At 45.4% G+C, this 21,598-nt stretch overlaps 1 protein-coding gene across 1 annotated transcript; it reads left to right on the plus strand.

Annotated features, from left to right (window-relative positions):
• The first annotated feature begins 3,938 nt into the window (after window positions 1–3,938).
• On the plus strand, window positions 3,939–19,597 carry LOC138664674 (keratin, type I cytoskeletal 47 kDa-like). Its single transcript, XM_069751578.1, has 8 exons — window positions 3,939–4,429; window positions 4,743–4,825; window positions 5,442–5,598; window positions 15,446–15,607; window positions 15,943–16,068; window positions 16,207–16,424; window positions 17,451–17,539; window positions 19,370–19,597. The coding sequence occupies exons 1-8, from the start codon at window positions 4,004–4,006 to the stop codon at window positions 19,468–19,470; spliced, it is 1,362 nt and encodes a 453-aa protein (XP_069607679.1). The 5' UTR covers window positions 3,939–4,003; the 3' UTR covers window positions 19,471–19,597.
• The last annotated feature ends 2,001 nt before the right edge of the window (window positions 19,598–21,598 follow it).

The following is a 21,598-nucleotide window of genomic DNA, read 5'->3' on the forward strand; positions in this document are numbered from 1 at the left end:
TTCTTTGGCCCACTGAGTGAGAAATGACGCACACAGGAGTCATGAGTGGCACACAAGCCCAGAGGCCAATATTTATCTCCCACTGATTGATTTAGTGATTTTTTAAGGTAGATTTTGGAACCCAAATCAAGCAAAAAAAATAATATGCTTTCTATGGCCCACAATTGGAGAGAGAGAGAGAGAGATGGCACACCCAGGAGTCAAGACTGGCACACAAGCAGAAAGGGCAATATTAAACTCCCACTGATTTTTTTTTTTTTTCATGGAGACTTTAGAAAAAAAAATAATAGAATAAAATGATTTTTTCAGGAAGAATTTAGAAACCAAATAAAATAAAATGATTTCTTCAGGGAGAATTTAGAAAACAAATAAAACAAAAAATAGGCTTTCTATGGCCCACTGAGTGAGAGATGACGCACACAGGAGTCAGGAGTGGCACACAAGCCCAGAGGCCAATATTTATCTCCCACTGATTGATGTAGTGATTTTTTCAGGTAGATTTTGGAACCCAAATCAAGCAAAAAAAAATAATATGCTTTCTATGGCCCACAATTGGAGAGAGAGAGAGATGGCACATCCAGGAGTCAAGACTGGCACACAAGCAGAAAGGGCAATATTAATCTCCCACTGATTTTATTTTTTTTTTTCAGGGAGACTTTAGAAAAAAAATAATAGAATAAAATGATTTTTTCAGGAAGAATTTAGAAACCAAATCAAATAAAATGATTTCTTCAGGGAGAATTTAGAAAACAAATAAAACAAAAAATAGGCTTTCTATGGCCCACTATTTGTGAGAGAGATGGCACGCTCAGGACTGGCACACAAGCCCAGAGGCCAATATTAATCTCCCACTTTTTTTTTTTTTTTTTCAGGGAAAATTTATAAACCCAATAAAAAAAATAATAAATAGGCTTTCTATGGCCCACTATCTGAGAGAGAGAGATGGCACGCTTAGGACTGGCACACAAGCCCAAAGGCCAATATTAATCTCCCTTTTTTTTTTCAGGGAGAATTTATAAAACCAAAAAAAAAAAAATAAATAGGCTTTCTATGGCCCACTATTTGTGAGAGAGATGGCACGCTTAGGACTGGCACACAAGCCCAAAGGCCAATATTAATCTCCCACTGATTGATTTATTGATTTTTTCTGGTAGAATTTAGAACCCAAATAAAGCAAAAAAAAAAAAAAATAGGCTTTCTATGGCCCACTGAGTGAGTGATGATGCACACAGGAGTCAGGAGTGGCACACAAGCCCTGAGGCCAATATTTTTCTCCCACTGATTGATGTAGTGATTTTTTCAGGTAGATTTTGGAACCCAAATCAAGCAAAAAAATAAATAGGCTTTCTATGGCCCACTGACTGAGAGAAGGCACACACAAGAGTCAGGAGTGGCACACAAGCCCTGAGGCCAATATTTTTCTCCCACTGATTGACGTAGTGATTTTTTCAGGTAGATTTTAGAACCCAAATCAAGCAAAAAAATAAATTGGCTTTCTATGGCCCACTGAGTGAGAGATGGCACAGACAGGGATGGCACTCTAGCAGAAATGCCAATCTTAATCTCCCACAAAAAAAAAAAAAAAAAGGAACTGTCCTTCAATTACTATCTCCCTGCAGTAATCTCAGCCAGGTATGGCAGGCAGCAATAAGGAGTGGACTGATGCACAAATTAAATAAAAAGTGTGGACAAACAAACAAGATAGCTGTGCAGAAAGGAAGGAACAAGAGGATTTGTGCTTTGAAAAAAGCAGTTGGTTTGCACAGCGGCGTACACACAGCAATGCAGCTATCAGGGAGCCTTCTAGGGCAGCCCAATGAGCTACAGCGCTGAGGGAAAAAAAAAATGTAGCTTCCACTGTCCCTGCACACCGAAGGTGATGTTGGACAGTGCAAATCGCTACAGCACAAGCGGTTTGGTGGTTAATGGACCCTGCCTAACGCTATCCCTGCTTCTGACGAAGCGGCAGCAACCTCTCCCTAAGCTCAGATCAGCAGCAGTAAGATGGCGGTCGGCGGGAACGCCCCTTTATAGCCCCTGTGACGCCGCAGACAGCAAGCCAATCACTGCAATGCCCTTCTCTAAGATGGTGGGGACCAGGACCTATGTCATCACGCTGCCCACACTCTGCGTTTACCTTCATTGGCTGAGAAATGGCGCTTTTCGCGTCATTGAAACGTGACTTTGGCGCGAAAGTCGCATACCGCATGGCCGACCCCGCACAGGGGTCGGATCGGGTTTCATGAAACCCGACTTTGCCAAAAGTCGGCGACTTTTGAAAATGAACGATCCGTTTCGCTCAACCCTAGTTGTGGATGGCTTTGTATGTCATAGTAAGGGAAGTGTACTTGCAGTAGGACCCTCTTCATCATGGCAAAATGAAGAATATTGAGATGATTAGATGTTTAGAAGCTGCATTGTAGACTTTCATCAACTAATAAATCAACACTTTATAAAAACATGACAAATTAATTAGGTTAAAAATCCTTATTCTGCAAGTTGGACATATTTTTCTTGAACCTGAATGTCTAGGTAGAAAAAAACAGACGTCAAGTATGTTAACCCGTATCATTTATTTTCATTGACATGCCTTAATTATTGAAAAGTTCACTCAGCGTTCTTTCCATTAAAGGACACCAAAATAAAATTATTTTCATGTTCTCCTTTATCCATTTACCATTTAAATACTGCTGAATACTCCTTTTATTTGACCTGGGAGGCTTAAGAACCATAAAGGGACATGCCAACGTTCGTACCTCATACTTGAGCATATAGTGGTTTTAGAACATTAATAAGATCATATCACCAAGAGCCAATATATGTGTTTGGGTGGTCCCATGGTACTACAGAGGTTTTAACATTCCACAAAGTGATGACATCACCTATGGATATGCCATAACTTTCTGCTAATGGAACCACCACAATCCTTAGAATGAAGACTCTGGCAATGACCCCACTACCCTAGTATCTAAGGGCCAAACCGGGATCAGTGATTTCTAGCCATCAGTCATAGTCCCAGGCCACCAATGAGTTATTCTAATTTAGTTCTTCTAAGTTCTTACACAGAAGAATACGAATTGGAACCCATTCCAAGAGTTGGGTCGAGCTGCGCAAAAGAACGAGACAGGTCTCTTCTGCACACTGGAGTTTTCATGTACACAAAGCACATATGGTACTTTGATAGAACAAAACAAATGAGGCACGCTAAGACTGGGTTTTTGCTTTTATCTATGCCCTACACTTTTAAGGTAAAAGCGTCAGTCACTATTTCAGATATCCAAATAGCTATACTTAGCTATGACAATATTCTCATTCTTGATTCAAAAGTGTGGTGAGATGAGTGACTGATGTGTTTTGCGGATGTCGGCACTCCAGTGTGCAGCTGCAGAATTACTTTGTAGTCCTGCTCATACAGTATGTAGGAGGAGATTGCTTGGGGGAATGGTAGAAAAACAAAAGATCACGAATTCTACTGAAAATTCTAGTCACTTGATTATAGTGTGAAAGTGTATTAAAGATAGTATCTTCACTAAGTGTTTTTATACAAATTCTTTGTTCGAAGTAAAAATTTCCAACAATTAAAATTACAGGCTTTCAACCAAAAAAATTCAGAACAAAGTCACTTTAAAATCTTCATTTAAAAAAACCATTACCGACTGTCATCTATTTTGCCTCGAGGATGAAGATGACAGTAATACTAAATGGAAGTCAAAGGTAGGCAATTGGGGAAAATATTTCCAAATAAAAATAGCATTTTCTCCACCTACCTTTACAAATACATAGTTACAAAGAATTCCCTGAAGGTATTATGTAACTTTTATGAGGAAAGACATTTAGAGTAGACTTAGAAACAGGTGTTCACTGAGATTTTTTTTCTTTCGTATACCTATCCGTTTTAAACGCCCATTAAATGCTGTATATATAGAAGTGAAAACCATGATGAGCATCCTCATTGCCTTTTCTTCTCTGATCAGTTTAGAACTTCTACACCAGAATATCCACCATGAGCTCCTATCGTTTAAGTTCTGCAGGATCTTATACAGCTTCAAGCTCATCTGGAGGCTTTGGAAGTGGCTTTGGGGGTAGCAGCTATGGAGGAAGCTTTGGTGGAGGCTATGGTAGTGGATCCGGTGGAGCATTTTCCTTGAGCTCTGCTTTTGGATTCGGTGGTGGGGTCGCTGCTGGTGGCTTTGGTGGAGGGGCATCTGGCGGCTTTAGTTCCTTTGGTGGAGGTGAGAAACAGACCATGCAAAATCTCAATGACCGTCTGGCTTCCTACTTGGAGAACGTTAGAGCACTTGAGGCTGCTAATGCTGAGCTGGAAGCAAAGATTCGAGCATGGTATGAGAAACAAGTTGGTGTTGGAGGCGATGCAGCTTCCAAAGACTACAGCAAGTACTATGACATTATCAATGACTTGAGAAGCAAGGTACAGTACCATTGTCTTTGATTTATTGAATGATAACTTTTGTTATAGCTGCCTGTCACCGTTGTATTGTGCTATTATCTGAGGCATAACGTGAAACTCTCAGTCCAAAACCTATTACAGGAACTCTTCTGTCACAACTTAATAATAGTAGCATTGTTCTCCTTAAATGGGGTTACTGTAATTTTTAGGCTTCCTTGGGTTTTTGGAAGCACATACAACTCAACCTCTGCACCCCCCTCTAAATCTGCTCCATTAAGCGTCTATTAGTCAACAGTTATTTTTATGCTTTTCTTATTTCTTTCTTCATTTTTAGATCCTTGCAGCTACCATTGAAAATTCCCGTGTTGTTCTTCAGATTGACAATGCCAAACTGGCTGCTGATGACTTCAGACTGAAGTAGGTCCAATTAAATATTAACACATTGATTTCATAATACAGTAACATTTTCAAAATATTATTTTGAATGGAAAAGTTTGGACTATAAGTTGTTACTCATGGGATCTATTTAGGTCAAGAATGTCTTGTCGCAATGAAAGACTTGGAAATGTATTGGGCTATTTTGAGGTAAAATAAAGCTGCTTCAGGCAAGATAGACTAACATAGGTCTTAAAGGGTAATCTATAATTATTAAACCTGGATTGAAAATAAAAAAGTCATAAATGATTTAAATAGAGGAAAAAGTAAATGATAGTAAGCAAGATGCGCATGATAAAAACTTGACGCTCCTAATTCCCAATGTAAAATCTGTAAAAGTGCTGCCTAGCTATAATTTGCCATATAATACTAGTGTCATCTTATCTGGTCCAGGGATATCTTCAAACACAAGAGCCATCATATGACAGCCCTCCTCTGCCTCCCAATAATTACCCATTGGAAATGAGGAAATAATTCTTGAAGACTAATATACTATATACACAAAGATTGAATTAGACATTTTGATATCAGGAAGGAACATATGTTTTCCCAAAGTTATACCAATACTGAAAAAATATCTATTTTCTTTGTTCATAAGGTATGAGAACGAGCTGGCTCTCCGCCAGAGTGTTGAGGCTGACACCAATGGACTCCGCAGAGTCTTGGATGAATTGACCCTGTCCAGAGGAGATCTGGAAATCCAGATTGAGAGCCTGTCTGAAGAACTGGCTTACCTGAAGAAGAACCATGAGGAGGTAAGATTTGGGGAGATAGTGCATCCAACTTTTTTTTTATTAATGAAGAAACATTATTGTTTGCACTATTTTAGGTGAGCTACAATCTATTCAATTCCCCAAAATGTTCACATAATTTAAAAATTAATGACAGACTACCTTAAACTGAGCGATTTTGCATCATAGTGCAATAAAGAAGCAATGTCAGGCAGTGGTTTATGTTTCAAAAAATAATTTACAAAAGTGGAATTGCCCTAATATTAATTAAATGTAGAAATTCTTTCCATTAATTATTTTTGTTCTTGAAAAGGTCTAAATTGACCAAAATCCTTTTGTCAGAAAAATATATGACAACAAACTGATCACAGTGTAACCCACAACTAAGACCCCCAGCAAATAATCTGGGGAAGAACCAGTAGCGTAGCTACCAGGGGGCAGAGAGGTCGCCCCGACCTCTGAGGGGGCCCACTCGGAGCTACGCTACTGTAACTGTATCGGCGTGCACATCGCCGATAGTTACACTGCGGCATAGCAGGGAGACACGATCTCCCTGCTCTGCCACCTGCACGCTTTGGGTCCCCTAAAAAGGTGGGGGGCCCTGGTGCCAGTAGTGGGACCCCAGCCCATCATCGCAGGTTCAACTGTATCGGCTGGATGCCGATACAGCTGAGCTCATCGATGAGAGAAGGAGCGTTGCTTACAGGGGTCGTGATGGCGTCACTACTCGGCGCCCGCTGTCCGGAGATGTGCGGGCGCTTGAATCAGAGGAGGAATGAGGAGGAAAAAAGGTATTTATTTATTGTTTTTATGGAGCTGCATTACATAATAGAGTCTGCCTGTGTGTGTGTGGGGGGTGCATTATGGAGTCTGCATATGGTGGGAAGGCTGTATTATACTATAGAGACTGCCTGTGTGTGGGCGGCTATATTATACCAAAGAGTTTGCCTGTGGGGGGTGCATTATGGAGTCTGCCTACGGAGGGGGGCTGCATTATACTATAGAGTCTGCCTGTAGGGGGTGCATTATGGAGTCTGCCTAATATAGAGTCTGCCTACGGGGTGCTGTATTATACTATAGAGACTGCCTGTGTGTGGGCGGCTATATTATACCAAAGAGTTTGCCTGTAGGGGGTGCATTATGGAGTCTGCCTAATATAGAGTCTGCCTACGGGGTGCTGTATTATACTATAGAGTCTGCCTATGGGGGCTGCATTATAATTTAGAGTCTGCCTATGGGGGGCTGCATTATACTATATAGAGTCTGCTTACGGGGGGCTGCATTATACTATAAAGTCTGCCTATGGGGTGCTGCATCATACTAAACAGTCTGCCTAAGGGGTGCTGTATTATACTATAGAGTCTGCCTCTGGGGGAGTGCAGTATACTATAGAGTCTGCCTATGGAGGGGTGCATTATACTAGAGTCTGAATATGTGTGTGTGTGTGGGGGGGAGGTTACATGATACTATAGTGTCTGCCTATATGGGAGATGCATTATACTATAAAGTCTGCCTATGGGGGTGCATTATACTATAGAGTCTGCCTATGGGGGGTACATTATACTATATAGAATCTACCTATGGGGGTGCATTATACAATATAGAATCTGCCTTTGAGGGGTGCAGAATTCTATAGAGTCTGCCTATGGGGAGCGCATTATACCCTATAGCGTATGCCCATGGGGGAATGCATTATACTATATGGAGGCCTATGGGGAGTACATTATACTATATGGAGGCCTATGGGGAGTGTATTATACTATATTGAAAATCTGGTGCATTATACTATATGGAGGCTATCTAGGGCGTCATTATACAGTGTGGAGATTATAGTGAGGGGGCCATCATACAATGCTGGACCCACTAAACAATTTAGTGGCTACTAAGACTGGTTTCACACTTGCGGAGGAAGCAAGGAGGAAGTACGCTACCATCCGCAGCGCACAGCAATGCAAGTGTGAAACCAGCCTAAGGGGTCAGTATACCGAGTGGGTGGTACTATACAGTGAGGGGTTATTGTACTGTTTACAGGGAAGCTGTAATAGGGGGAGACTCAAGACATTATTAAATGTAAAGTGAGCACTTATTGTTATAGGGGAACACGGGTTACTGTGTCAAAGGGGCACACAGGGCAATATTAATTTCTAGGTTTCTAATGGGCACTGTTTTCTAGGGCACTTGCACCCACCATCACTATATTTTAGACTCTAGAATCTAGAGGGTTGCTTTAGAATTTAGAGGGCACACAGAACCACACAATAGGTGCAGTAATAGGGGCACAAACTACAGCAGCGGCTCAGCATTGGTGTATCAGCAGGATAAGGAGTTTGTGCAGGTTTGGAATAGATGGTGATGGCTGGAATATGAGAAGTGAAATGTGTCTTTGATGTAATCTCTGCAGCTGAGTCCTGGCTGGAGAAGTTGTCATGTCGGTCTGGACCAGATGGAAAAGACGGTGTTAGGGTTAGCGGAACGCACCAAATAATTAGTAGGATGGTATAAGGTGCGTTCGCAGCCTGGGGTCCACCGTGCAGAGATGGAACCTGCTGCTGAGTAATGACGGACTATATGGCGGTATAATATGGATACACACACGGGTTAGCTTCACCCGGTATGAAGGAAGCGAACCCTGTTGCGTCACAGGGCCATGGTACCGCACAAAGAGCGCAAGCAAAAAGTCACAGAACTCTGTCCCAAGACTCAGGGAAATAGTTCCTAGACCTGTTGTGCTCGACACACGCTGTATTAGAGCGGTGACTGAACCTGTGCCGGTGTCGCCCTTGTGACTGAAACTGTGCCCCCTCGCCCTGACTGACACTGCATTAGGGATGGCTGTTAGTCAGGGTCAAGGATGTGGTGACAGCAGTCGATCTGTACATTCAGAGCGGTGATTGAACCAACGCCTGCGCCACCTCTCTGACTGAAACTGGAATGCTGCTGGGGAGAATAAAGTTTATTTTTTTCCCACTGCATTCAGCTAAGTGCAGGCACCATGCAGCATAACATTATGCCAATGTTTTTTTCTGGTGAGAGGTTGCATTTAAAGTGTGGATCATGCAGAGGGGAAAATCTATAATATAACGCTGGGAGCGTCACTCTGTCCGAAGCCTCTATAGACTGCGCAAGCGCAAGCGCCGGCGCAGTCTGGGCCTCACAGAGCGACGCTCCCGGGAGATCGCGGTGTGCGTTCACACTGAACACACACCGCGATCTCCACCGCAAAAGCAGGGACCGCCAGGAGGGTGAGTAACGGCCTATATTCACCTGTCCCCGTTCCATCGCTGAGCGGCGCCATCTTCCCGGTCTTCGGTCTGTGGCCTTCAGTTCAGAGGGCGCGATGACGCGCTTAATGCGCGCCGGCGCCGCCCTCTGACTGAACGGTCACAGCCAGGAGACCGGGAAGATGGCGGCGCTCAGCGATGGAACGCCGGACAGGTGAGTATAGTAAGAGCTGGGGGGGCCTGAGCTGGCGGCGATACCGGCACCTGACCCCCACAGCGTGCCGGTGTCCCCGCCTGCTCAGGCCCCCCAGCACTCGGCGCCGAGCGGGTCAGAGGCAGTATGGGGACGCAGGATGGAGCAGCACATAAGGATGGGGACGCAGGATGGAGCAGCACATAAGGATGGGGACGCAGGATGCAGCAGTACATAAGGATGGGGACGCAGGATGGAGCAGCACATAAGGATGGGGACGCAGGATGGAGCAGCACATAAGGATGGGGACGCAGGATGGAGCAGCACATAAGGATGGGGACGCAGGATGGAGCAGAACATAACAGTATGGGGACACAGGATGGAGCAGGACATAAGGATGGGGATGCAGGATGGAGCAGCACATAAGGATGGGGACGCAGGATGGAGCAGCACATAAGGATGGGGACGCAGGATGGAGCAGCACATAAGGATGGGGACGCAGGATGGAGCAGCACATAACAGTATGGGGACGCAGGATGGAGCAGCACATAAGGATGAGGACGCAGGATGGAGCAGCACATAAGGATGGGGACGCAGGATGGAGCAGCACATAAGGATGGGGATGCAGGATGGAGCAGCACATAACAGTATGGGGACGCAGGATGGAGCAGCACATAAGGATGGGGACGCAGGATGGAGCAGCGCATAAGGATGGGGACGCAGGATGGAGCAGCACATAAGGATGGGGACGCAGGATGGAGCAGCACATAAGGATGGGGACGCAGGATGAAGCAGCACATAAGGATGGGGACGCAGGATGGAGCAGCACATAACAGTATGGGGACGCAGGATGGAGCAGCACATAAGGATGGGGACACAGGATGGAGCAGCACATAAGGATGGGGACGCAGGATGGAGCAGCACATAAGGATGGGGACGCAGGATGGAGCAGCACATAAGGATGGGGACGCAGGATGCAGCATGAACATAAGGATGGGGACGCAGGATACAGCAGCACATAAGGATGGGGACGCAGGATGCAGCAGCACATAAGGATGGGGACGCAGGATGGAGCAGCACATAAGGATGGGGACGCAGGATGGAGCAGCACATAAGGATGGGGACGCAGGATGGAGCAGCACATAACAGTATGGGGACGCAGGATGGAGCAGCACATAAGGATGAGGACGCAGGATGGAGCAGCACATAAGGATGGGGACGCAGGATGGAGCAGCACATAAGGATGGGGACGCAGGATGGAGCAGCACATAACAGTATGGGGACGCAGGATGGAGCAGCACATAAGGATGGGGACGCAGGATGGAGCAGCACATAAGGATGGGGACGCAGGATGGAGCAGCACATAAGGATGGGGACGCAGGATGGAGCAGCACATAAGGATGGGGACGCAGGATGGAGCAGCACATAAGGATGGGGACGCAGGATGGAGCAGCACATAACAGTATGGGGACGCAGGATGGAGCAGCGCATAAGGATGGGGACGCAGGATGGAGCAGCACATAAGGATGGGGACGCAGGATGGAGCAGCACATAAGGATGGGGACGCAGGATGGAGCAGCACATAAGGATGGGGACGCAGGATGGAGCAGCACATAACAGTATGGGGACGCAGGATGGAGCAGCACATAAGGATGGGGACGCAGGATGGAGCAGCACATAAGGATGGGGACGCAGGATGGAGCAGCCCATAAGGATGGGGACGCAGGATGGAGCAGCACATAAGGATGGGGACGCAGGATGCAGCATGAACATAAGGATTGGGACGCAGGATACAGCAGCACATAAGGATGGGGACGCAGGATACAGCAGCACATAAGGATGGGGACGCAGGATGCAGCAGCACATAAGGATGGGGACGCAGGATACAGCAGCACATAAGGATGGGGACGCAGGATGCAGCATGAACATAAGGATGGGGACGCAGGATGCAGCAGTACATAAGGATGGGGACGCAGGATGCAGCAGTACATAAGGATGGGGACGCAGGATGGAGCAGCACATAAGGATGGGGACGCAGGATGCAGCAGCACATAAGGATGGGGACGCAGGATGCAGCAGCACATAAGGATGGGGACGCAGGATGCAGCAGCACATAAGGATGGGGACGCAGGATGCAGCAGCACATAAGGATGGGGACGCAGGATGGAGCAGCACATAAGGATGGGGACGCAGGATGGGAGCAGCACATAAGGATGGGGACGCAGGATGGAGCAGCACATAAGGATGGGGACGCAGGATGCAGCAGCACATAAGGATGGGGACGCAGGATGCAGCAGCACATAAGGATGGGGACGCAGGATGCAGCAGCACATAAGGATGGGGACGCAGGATGGAGCAGCGCATGACAGGATGGGGACGCATGATGGAGCAGCGCATGACAGGATGGGGACGCAGGATGGAGCAGCACATGACAGCATGGGGACGCATGATGGAGCAGCGCATGACAGGATGGGGACGCAGGATGGAGCAGCACATGACAGGATGGGGACGCAGGATGCAGCAGCACATAAGGATGGGGACGCAGGATGGAGCAGCGCATGACAGGATGGGGACGCATGATGGAGCAGCGCATGACAGGATGGGGACGCAGGATGGAGCAGCACATGACAGGATGGGGACGCAGGATGGGAGCAGCGCCTCACAGGATGGGAGCAGCGCATCACAGGATGGGGACGCAGGATGGGAGCAGCGCATGACAGGAAAGGGAACGCAGGATGGAGCAGCACATGACAGGAAAGGGAACGCAGGATGGAGCAGCGCATGACAGGATGGGGACGCAGGATGGGAGCAGCGCATGACAGGAAAGGGAACGCAGGATGGAGCAGCACATGACAGGATGGGGACGCAGGATGGAGCAGCGCATGACAGGATGGGGACGCAGGATGGAGCAGCACATGACAGGATGGGGACGCAGGATGGAGCAGCGCATGACAGGATGGGGACGCAGGATGGAGCAGCACATACCATGATGGAGACAATATACCAATATAAATGCTCGCCACCCGGGCGTAGAACGGGTTCAATAGCTAGTTGGTTATAATGCAGGATGCCAGTCACATAATGGCCACACTCAGGACAGTTAAATCAAAGTACAGTTAGCCTTTATTGCTATGCAAATTTAAGCAGGATATTGACCATATGTTTTACTGATTATAGTTAATCAAGCAAAGTGAAATACATAGCACTTAAGCATACTGTCAGCTGGCACTTCGGTCTGTGGCCTTCAGTTCAGAGGGCGCGATGACGCGCTTAATGCGCGCCGGCACCGCCCTCTGACTGAACAGTCACAGCCAGGAGACCAGGAAGATGGCGGCGCTCAGCGATGGAACGCCGGACAGGTGAGTATAGTAAGTGCTGGGGGGGCCTGAGCTGGCGGCGATACCGGCACCTGACCCCCACAGCGTGCCGGTGTCCCCGCCTGCTCAGGCCCCCCAGCACTCGGCGCCGAGCGGGTCAGAGGCAGTATGGGGACGCAGGATGGAGCAGCACATAAGGATGGGGACGCAGGATGGAGCAGCACATAAGGATGGGGACGCAGGATGGAGCAGCACATAAGGATGGGGACGCAGGATAGAGCAGCACATAAGGATGGGGACGCAGGATGCAGCAGTACACAAGGATGGGGACGCAGGATGGAGCAGCACATAAGGATGGGGACGCAGGATGGAGCAGCACATAAGGATGGGGACGCAGGATGGAGCAGCACATAAGGATGGGGACGCAGGATGGAGCAGCACATAACAGTATGGGGACACAGGATGGAGCAGGACATAAGGATGGGGACGCAGGATGGAGCAGCACATAAGGATGGGGACGCAGGATGGAGCAGCACATAAGGATGGGGACGCAGGATGGAGCAGCACATAAGGATGGGGACGCAGGATGGAGCAACACATAACAGTATGGGGACGCAGGATGGAGCAGCACATAAGGATGAGGACGCAGGATGGAGCAGCACATAAGGATGGGGACGCAGGATGGAGCAGCACATAAGGATGGGGACGCAGGATGGAGCAGCACATAAGGATGGGGACGCAGGATGGAGCAGCACATAAGGATGGGGACGCAGGATGGAGCAGCACATAACAGTATGGGGACGCAGGATGGAGCAGCACATAAGGATGGGGACGCAGGATGGAGCAGCACATAAGGATGGGGACGCAGGATGGAGCAGCACATAAGGATGGGGACGCAGGATGGAGCAGCACATAAGGATGGGGACGCAGGATGCAGCATGAACATAAGGATGGGGACGCAGGATGCAGCAGCACATAAGGATGGGGACGCAGGATGCAGCATGAACACAAGGATTGGGACGCAGGATGCAGCAGCACATAAGGATGGGGACGCAGGATGCAGCAGTACATAAGGATGGGGACGCAGGATGCAGCAGCACATAAGGATGGGGACGCAGGATGGAGCAGCACATAAGGATGGGGACGCAGGATGCAGCAGCACATAAGGATGGGGACGCAGGATGCAGCATGAACATAAGGATGGGGACGCAGGATTCAGCAGCACATAAGGATGGGGACGCAGGATGGAGCAGCACATAAGGATGGGGACGCAGGATGCAGCAGCACATAAGGATGGGGACGCAGGATGCAGCATGAACATAAGGATGGGGACGCAGGATGCAGCAGTACATAAGGATGGGGACGCAGGATGCAGCAGTACATAAGGATGGGGACGCAGGATACAGCAGCACATAAGGATGGGGACGCAGGATGCAGCAGCACATAAGGATGGGGAAGCAGGATGCAGCAGCACATAAGGATGGGGACGCAGGATGCAGCAGCACATAAGGATGGGGACGCAGGATGCAGCAGCACATAAGGATGGGGACGCAGGATGGAGCAGCACATAAGGATGGGGACGCAGGATGGGAGCAGCACATAAGGATGGGGACGCAGGATGCAGCAGCACATAAGGATGGGGACGCAGGATGGAGCAGCACATAAGGATGGGGACGCAGGATGGAGCAGCACATAAGGATGGGGACGCAGGATGGAGCAGCACATAAGGATGGGGACGCAGGATGCAGCATGAACATAAGGATGGGGACGCAGGATGCAGCAGCACATAAGGATGGGGACGCAGGATGCAGCATGAACATAAGGATGGGGACGCAGGATGCAGCAGCACATAAGGATGGGGACGCAGGATGCAGCAGTACATAAGGATGGGGACGCAGGATGCAGCAGCACATAAGGATGGGGACGCAGGATGGAGCAGCACATAAGGATGGGGACGCAGGATGCAGCAGCACATAAGGATGGGGACGCAGGATGCAGCATGAACATAAGGATGGGGACGCAGGATGCAGCAGTACATAAGGATGGGGACGCAGGATGCAGCAGTACATAAGGATGGGGACGCAGGATACAGCAGCACATAAGGATGGGGACGCAGGATGCAGCAGCACATAAGGATGGGGACGCAGGATGCAGCAGCACATAAGGATGGGGACGCAGGATGCAGCAGCACATAAGGATGGGGACGCAGGATGCAGCAGCACATAAGGATGGGGACGCAGGATGGAGCAGCACATAAGGATGGGGACGCAGGATGGGAGCAGCACATAAGGATGGGGACGCAGGATGGAGCAGCACATAAGGATGGGGACGCAGGATGCAGCAGCACATAAGGATGGGGATGCAGGATGCAGCAGCACATAAGGATGGGGACGCAGGATGAGGCAGCACATAAGGATGGGGACACAGGATGGAGCAGCGCATGACAGGATGGGGACGCATGATGGAGCAGCGCATGACAGGATGGGGACGCAGGATGGAGCAGCACATGACAGGATGGGGACGCAGGATGGGAGCAGCGCATCACAGGATGGGAGCAGCGCATCACAGGAAAGGGAACGCAGGATGGAGCAGCACATGACAGGAAAGGGAACGCAGGATGGAGCAGCGCATGACAGGATGGGGACGCAGGATGGGAGCAGCGCATGACAGGAAAGGGAACGCAGGATGGAGCAGAACATGACAGGATGGGGACGCAGGATGGAGCAGCGCATGACAGGATGGGGACGCAGGATGGAGCAGCACATGACAGGATGGGGACACAGGATGGAGCAGCGCATGACAGGATGGGGACGCAGGATGGAGCAGCACATACCATGATGGAGACAATATACCAATATAAATGCTCGCCACCCGGGCGTAGAACGGGTTCAATAGCTAGTTGGTTATAATGCAGGATGCCAGTCACATAATGGCCACACTCAGGACAGTTAAATCAAAGTACAGTTAGCCTTTATTGCTATGCAAATTTAAGCAGGATATTGACCATATGTTTTACTGATTATAGTTAATCAAGCAAAGTGAAATACATAGCACTTAAGCATACTGTCAGCTGGCACTTCTGTCCGAATTCAGTGAAATCACATCTATTTTGTCTGGAGTAAGTTGTGTATGTTTTCTAGGAGATGAGCATTGCAAAGAGCAGCACTTCTGGAACAGTGAACGTGGAAATGGATGCTGCCCCAGGTGTGGGTCTCACTAAGCTTCTGAATGATATGAGAGCAGACTATGAAGCATTGGCTGAGAAGAACCGGAGGGATGCGGAGGCATGGTTCAATGCCAAGGTGAGATCTTTAAGTGTTTTCGTTTTTATTTCTTTAAATACACTAAAAGTTATCCAAATGATTACCCCTTTTACTAAGACCAGATTTCCTTTATGTATACTGTCCATATTCTTTAGGAGGACCATCGCTTTAGATTACTACTTTTCAATGCAATTTTAGGTGGTCATATCAAAGAGATTTCTCTATGTTAAATATTAGGGTTCTACTGGACAAGGAAACTTTTCAATAGTCCAAGTCAATATCTTTTTTGCCCCATCATAAAATCTAACATTTTGAGTGATCATGAAATTTATTTTATTAGATGGTGGCAAAATGTTTATGATTTCTTGTTTCAGAGCAAGGAACTGAATAAAGAAATTTCAGCTGGCGTGGAACAAGTAGAAACGAGCAAGAGTGAAATTTCAGATCTCAGACGTACCCTGCAGGCCTTGGAGATTGAGCTTCAATCGCAGCTTGCTCTGGTAAGTCAAGGTCTTTTTAGACAGCAGCATTGTACCAATGTTTAACACTAATATCTTTAGTGGTTGTACTAAAGCTAAATTGCAGAACTAAGGATCTACTAGTCATTGTTACATTTCTAAAATATGTTTGATTTTAGAAAAAAATCTCTTGAAGATACCTTGGCTGAGGTAGACGGCCGCTACGGATTACAACTACAGCAGCTCCAGATTGCTATCAATGGAATTGAGGAGCAGCTGGCACAGATCCGATTTGACATAGAAAGACAAGGCCAAGAGTACAGAGACCTTCTCGATATCAAGGCAAGGCTGGAAATGGAAATTGAAACATACTGCCGCCTGCTGGAGGGAGAACTGGGGTAAGCAGCATAAAAAATATACAAAACCCTATGTCAACAAAACAAACATTTAACCAAAACGAGAATTTTTAAGTTGACCACAGATAAGATGCATAAGAGTGATCATCGATTAACTAGAGATTAATCTTTTTATACCTGATTTCAGAAATATTTCCAAAAATTATCATTCGAATCACATCAATTGTATCGTGTCTACCATTTATAATACTTTTGGATGCCCTCAGGTTCCAAAGGTGACTGCTACATATGGAATCCCTAGAGATAAGCCCCAAGATATAACTATATAGTTTGCAATTATAATACTGCTAACTCATTGATGGCATTATAACACAGATGAGTAAGACCTTTCACACCATAATTACAAGAGAATGTAATGCTAATAACATTTCGAGCTGCTTTTTATCTACAGTTTATCTGGTTCACTTCTAAACCCAGATATGGCTGTGCATCTTTCACACATAGTAAAACTACACAGCTGTCCCAGGCTCTTGATTTCTATTCTGTATTACAACTTTCCTAACATAACTCTCCAATACATCCTGGCAAATGCTCATTCTGTCTCTCCATCCTTCATCTAGTCATCCTTCTTCAGTGCTTTATTCACAATGCTCCAAAGAGTTCCATGTCCATGACTTAATGCTTGATCTTGCTTTCTGTCTCACCCATTAACCTCAGCTGTTTTACTGGACAACCCTTGACATAGGCCCCCCTACTTTGGAAGATAGTACTGCTAAAAGTAACCTGAACTTTTTTATTAAGCGGGTTTCTCCTTTCAGAAATTAATGGCATATAGTAAGAATATGGCATCACTTACGAGCGACTGATACCAATTCCAAGAAAGCAGCACTCAAACTACTCTTTAAACTACGAAAAACTCACAAATATTTATATCTCTTACCCACCACCTTCCTGTTGGTTTGTCCATGAAACATCTTGAAAGGAATTGTCCTTGGGTGCACAGCACACAAAAATCATATTCAAATAGATTAAAAAAAAATAAACTAATTTCTCATATGCCATCAACAGACAATTTTCAAGCTCAGCCTCAAGTGTCAGCAAAAGCAAGTCATCTGCTGTATCATCCTCATCCTCAGAATCGATTGATTCAAAAAAAGGTAATGTAATGTTTTCTCATTCCTCTCATACTTTTATGGAATGTAGAGACATTCCTGTATAGGATAATTTCCTTTTAGAAAAAACTGCCTGAATGGGAAAAGTTTATCATGTGACTTAACATATAGTTAGAATATTACTCTTAATTGTCCTACATTTGGCCATGTTTCTAAAGGAGATGTCTAATTGAGGTTGCATGATTATCTGAGTTCAAGACTTAAAAAAGATCTTTGCCTAATATGAGGAAAAAGCACCATTCTTATTCACAAGCCTTGCATGGAACATCTTAAAAGTTAATGACTGGTAATATCAGATACAGGTTATAGAGAAGATACATTTCTAAAATTAGGCAGCCATGTTTCCTTATATCTAACAAATAGTATAATGATTGAACATCATCAGGTAGAACAAAAAAAAAAAAACAGTAGCTCGTTGGTCATCTACTGCTTGGCAAAGTTTGCAAATATTTTTTTTCTTGGGTCTAACCCTTGCAAAAAATATGTTGCAAACCAGTAACATGATTGTCCAATGATTCACAGTAGATGATGATAGTGATAGTATATGATATGACCTTTGTGTTCATTTACTTTCTTGATCCAAATACCTTGGACGTACCAAACATGAACTTCCAAAAAAGACAGAAGCTACTACATTACATCCATCACTTGAATTGATGTTCAATTTGTAATTTGATGATCATTTCATATCAGATGAGTTTTCTAGGTTTAGAAAACCCCATTTTATATTTCCTATTAACTAATTCTAAGTTTTTTGTGGGGGGTTCTCTGCTCAGGATCCTTATTTCTTATCAGAGTGAGAGCAGTTACAAAAAAGCCTCTCTCGTTCTGGAGGACCTCGAGTTAACTAGACAACCCATTGATAGTAATGAGCACTATGTAATACTTAATTTCCTCTGTGGAGGTGCTGCAAAGAAAATGAACAACTACTGGCAGGTTTCCCCACAGACTACAGATGAGGATAAGCGGGGATCCCAAGTGGATGACATTTTGTGGCTAGCATAATGTCAATGGACCATTCTCCTAGGGATTGTACAAAGTGGGCAACTCTATGAAGTATGAAAAACATTATGAAGAACAAAATTATATAGATCTGGGATGCCTACAAAAATCAAATAAGTCTGGAGGGACATAGTTGTGGACAATATCAGGGCATGTGTTCAGCATGTTAGGAACCAAAGGAGGTACTAGGATATTTAGATAAAAGGCAAGGGCAGAATTTGTGCACCAAGTGAAGTTAGGCCTACAGTAATTCTAATATAGTTTCATAAAGGAAATTAATTTGTTATAGGGCAGAAGATCTCATATGATACAGAGAGATTTAAGGAGGCTTAAATGGGTTATGCAGCCTTTATAAATTCTTCATAAATATTAAACGGTATGTGTGGAGGTATGGCTATTTAAACCCCCTATAATCAGCTATTTTCATAGCATGCAGCACTTTTAAGCGTTTGCTGTGGTTCGTATTTGTCAGCACCATATTTTTAGTGGTTTTTCAAGCTGTTGCATTATAACAATTGGAAGAAAACTGCAATATCTAGATTGGCCAATGCAAAAATAAACTACAGGTAAGTAAAAAAAAATGAGGCTATAGCCTATGTAAACAGGGCAGATTGCAGCCCTTTCCCACAACAGATCAAAGGAGGAAAAATAGTCGGACCTTCAAGGATCTAACATTAAAAGTTAATCCTAAGAATAAACCATACATTTTAAAAGCTGTATAAACCCTTTAAGTATGATGATTGTGATATGGAGAAATGTCCTTGTTGTAGAGAAGCAAACTATTATTCTGCTCACAAAACCATTTCATTACAGACCCAAGCAAAAGCAAACGGGTAAAGACCATCATAGAAGAAGTGGTAGATGGAAAGGTGGTTTCTTCTTCTTTCAATGAAATTGAAGAAAAGATTAATTAAGAAGATAGACCGAGACCTTCACCACAACTTTGGGCTTCATGAAGTATAATTCTCTGCTATCACTGTGATGAGAATGAATGATATTGGGAACTTAACATGATGAAATAAATGTGTATAGTAATTCCTTTCCTTGAGTCTTTTTCTTGAGAGGGACATAATAGTAGATTTTTCTACTCAATAGATAGGAAGTGTGACTGTTGCTTCAACTCCAGGAGGAGGCAGGGGGTTAGGTTTATGATTTGGGAGGAATCTTTATTTTATTACTCAGATTTCATTGTTCACAATTGTGGCCATTGCTTGAGCCTTTTTCTTGAGAGGGTTATAATAGTAGATTCTCCTACTTAATAGAACAAATTGAGGGTCCCTTGAGGTGATGGTCTTTTGTGGAGACTGGGGTTGCCACCATTGTGGGTGCTGATTAGAAGTGTGACTGTTGCTTCAACTCTGGGAAGAGGCAAGGGGTTAAGCTTGGGATTTGGAGGCAAATCTTTAGTTTATTACTCAGATTTCATGGTTCACAATTTTGGCCTTTTTAAAGCTTGTGTATAAAGTATTCCTTATCCTACAGGCATACCATATATACATAGAACTGATCCATCACTTGTGCACCAGGTTTAATTTTGGGGGGTGTTTAGAGGTAGCAGCCTCTATCACTTCAGAAGATACCAGTGTTACTGTATAAATGGCTCAATGTAGATGAGGGATCCCTGTTACAGATTTTTGTTATTTTAAGGTCTGCCTTTTGGAATTCATTATTTGTTACGATCTCTAAGTATTTTGCATATTTTCCTACACCTCAAATATACAGATAGTCTTAGTGGCACCTAATAGAAGAGGTAAATCTTACAGGTAGCCGTGATTTTATCCTGCAGGAAAAAGCAGACATCGACCACATTGAATGAAGGGTACGGTAGTTGGAAGTACACCTAGACCATGGTCCACCTATGCGGTCAAAAAGTATTCTGCCACACAAAATGATAGCAGTACCATTAAAGGTTATTCCTCTCCCCATCCCTTCATTGATGGGTATTATTGAAATGTGTTTACAGTGAAGGGAAATTTTTTCTAATTTACTATTTAGTAAAATTCTCTGTTCTCTGATGATTACAATGTTGTATTTCTTTACTGCTCATTGCCTGAGAGTGGGTGCTGCTGTCTAACATCAGTAGCTGAACGTGTTCAAAGCTTATAAGCTCTTTGGAATAGTAAGTGCTGATCTGACCAGGATCATTGGAGCACACAGTTGGCTTCTGATCTGGTCAGCTTCAGCTCCATTGCCCTTTTGATACTGCAGAGGCAAAGCTGCCTTAAAACTGCCTCATATTGCGGCATTGGGAGTAAACTGGTTTAGCCAGTGGCTCAAGAAATCATTCCAGTCTGAAAAGTCAATCAAGCGTGAACAACAGCCCCCAGCAGCCAGGAGGTCGGTTGGCTGGGGAATGGGACAATCATGAATCGTGTTTTCATTAGTGCCCAATAGATTAATGTTGCAAATCACTCTTCTCTTCAACAGTACTGGCACCTGTTCATTGTATTTAGAGGACTGTGGATCTCAGTGCTTGGGTGTAAGGGCTCATTAAAGGGAATCTGTCAGTAGCATCAATTCTCCTAAGCCGTCTATATGAGAATGCAGGTTACAGAAAGTTGAATAGAATGATACCTTGATATTTGTGTTCCAAAGTTTCAATCCAGAGAAATCCACATTATTCCTAATATTTAAATGAGCTGTTAAGGTCCATAAGCGGTACACAAATCTTCCTTGAAATTTACAATCCAATCAATCCCATCAAGGTATTATTTTATTCAGCTTCCTATGACCTATATGCCCATATAGACGGCTTAGGTGGGTTGATCCATTTGACATATTCCCTTTAAGAAGAGTGTATAATACATATATGCCACATACCACACACCGACCGATTGAAACCAGGGATTCAAGCTTCAGAAACCAGGGATTCAAGCTTCAATCCAGGGATTCAAGCTTCAGGAGGCTAATTTGCATATTCCAGGTGCCTTCTGGGAGAAGCGAAGTCTCCCTAAGCTAGAAGATCGTTGGGTACAGCCGGGACCAGCTGCTTCGAAAGCATCACCAAACCAGGGATTCAAGCTTCAGGAGGCTAATTTGCAT

Source organism: Ranitomeya imitator, chromosome 2, assembly GCF_032444005.1.
Source record: "Ranitomeya imitator isolate aRanImi1 chromosome 2, aRanImi1.pri, whole genome shotgun sequence".
Classification (NCBI taxonomy): Eukaryota; Metazoa; Chordata; class Amphibia; order Anura; family Dendrobatidae; genus Ranitomeya; species Ranitomeya imitator.